This window comes from Protobothrops mucrosquamatus, unplaced genomic scaffold, assembly GCF_001527695.2.
Source record: "Protobothrops mucrosquamatus isolate PMUCROS unplaced genomic scaffold, P.Mucros_1.0 scaffold3746, whole genome shotgun sequence".
Classification (NCBI taxonomy): domain Eukaryota; kingdom Metazoa; phylum Chordata; class Lepidosauria; order Squamata; family Viperidae; genus Protobothrops; species Protobothrops mucrosquamatus.
Genome location: NW_015389699.1, coordinates 20,544 through 22,475, shown reverse-complemented (window position 1 = coordinate 22,475; position 1,932 = coordinate 20,544). Strand labels below are relative to the sequence as shown.

Sequence of the window (1,932 nt, the reverse complement as noted above, 5' to 3'; positions counted from 1 at the left end):
TGGACTGGTCCCGGTCCGTGGTATGCCAGCAACCAGTCCACACAAACAAGCAAAGCCTCATCTGCGAGATGCAGGCAGCACACAAAACCACACCCCCTCTGGTCTGCAGAAAAACCTCTCTCCACGGAACCGGTCTTTGGTGCCCAAAAGGTCGGGGACCTCTGTATTAGATTCTCCTCATGGTTATCGCTTCCTCTCCCGACCCCGTCCCATCTCTCGGAGATGCTCACCCTCAGAAAAGCGCAGTCTGTCCCGTTCCAGCTCCCACAGCCGGATCTGATCTGTTATTGTGGGTGGCAGCACAGGAGTCTGTGGGGAGGAGAGTGGAAAGGTTACAGACAGAAAAATACCTTTTTGCTAAAGAGCAGAAAAAAACAATCTCCCCACTGCATTTTTCTCTACAATTGACCAACCCCTGCTTCCCCCAACCTTTTGATCCATTATTTCACATTTTGGATCAGGGTTAAACAACAGGAGGCCTAGCATCCTTCCTTTATGCATAATTTCATTTTCAGGTGTCAGTAATTTCCAACTTTTTAACTGACACAAGACCAATATATTTTTAGAAACTTAATTTTGTGGTTCCAGGGATGCCATTTGCTTGGGTGCTGCGTTAGCATAAATATTGCACCAGCTTTATTAAAGTAGAAACTTAGAAAGAGTACAGAGAAGAGCAACCAAGATGATTAGGGGACTGGAGGCTAAAACATACAAGGAACGGTTGCTGGAATTAGGTATGTCTAGTTTAACAAAGAGAAGGACGAGGGGGGACATGATAGCAGTGTTCCAATATCTCAGGGGCTGCCACAAAGAAGAGGGAGTCAAGCTATTCTCCAAAGCGCCTGAAGGCAGGACAAGAAGCAACGGATGGAAACTAATCAAGGAGAGAAGCAACCTAGAACTAAGGAGAAACTTCCTGACAGTCAGAACAATTAACCAGTGGAACAACCTGCCTCCAGAAGCGGTGAATGCTCCAACACTGGAACTTTTTAAGAAGCGACTGGACAGCCATTTGTCCGAAATGGTATAGGGTTTCCTGCCTGAGCAGGGGGTTGGACTAGATGACCTCCAAGGTCCCTTCCAACTTTATTATTATTATTATTATTATTATTATTATTATTATTATTATTATTATTATTATTATTATTATTATTATTACTACTACTACTACTACTACTACTACTACTACTACTACTATTACTACTATTATGTTGTAAACTATTACAAAGAGCAACATTTTTTCTTTGACGTCGTAATCCATTGGGTCCTTCATCTCCTGTGGTCATTTCCTCACCTGTTTTAGCATCACAGCATGAGCTCTTGTCCGTAGGAAATGAATGATCTGTAGCAAAAGAGGATCATAAACATAGGCATGTTCTATTTGGGACTCCGTCATTGAAGTTTTAGCCGCCACCCAACCAGCCGAGAAAAGCAGAGCAGAACTCCGACGTCCCCTTTAAACCTATCCTCACCTGATCGGCCGTGATGCCATTGGCAATGGCCTGCTGTGTGCTCTCTCGGGTGACTTGAGCCACCACCAAGTTAGGGAAGCGATACAGCATCTCAGAGAAGAGGGCAATTAGTGCAATCTGTAGTTCTGAATCTGGAAGTAAGCACAGAGAGAAGGAAATGTAACATTTTAAAACATGGTTTCTCAAGCTCAGCCACTTTAAGGTGTGTAGACTAAAAAAAACCCCAGAATTCCCCGCCAGTGTGGCTTGGCTGAGGAACTCTGAGAGTCGAAGTCCACACACTTTAAAATGGCTGAGCTTCAGAAACACTGCTTTAAAATAGACGAGCAGCCTTCTCCAGTCTGGTGTCCTTTAAATACTTCAGTGTTTCTCAATTCTGGCCATTTTAATGTATGGGCTCTACCAGGGGTCTTCAAACTTGGCCCTTTTATGACTTGTGGACTTCAAGTCCCAGAATTCC

General features: G+C 44.1%; 1 protein-coding gene across 1 annotated transcript in view; it reads right to left on the bottom strand.

Annotated features, from left to right (window-relative positions):
* LOC107298146 (general transcription factor IIH subunit 4-like) overlaps positions 1-1,932 on the bottom strand; it is a 14,727-nt gene that overhangs the window by 2,929 nt on the left and 9,866 nt on the right. Inside the window, exons 2-4 of the mRNA XM_015827510.1 lie at positions 1,473-1,603; positions 1,295-1,342; positions 231-309 (exon numbers count right to left, since the gene is read on the bottom strand). Coding sequence (XP_015682996.1) covers positions 231-309; positions 1,295-1,342; positions 1,473-1,603 — 258 coding nt within the window. The remainder of the gene's footprint in view (positions 1-230; positions 310-1,294; positions 1,343-1,472; positions 1,604-1,932) is intronic.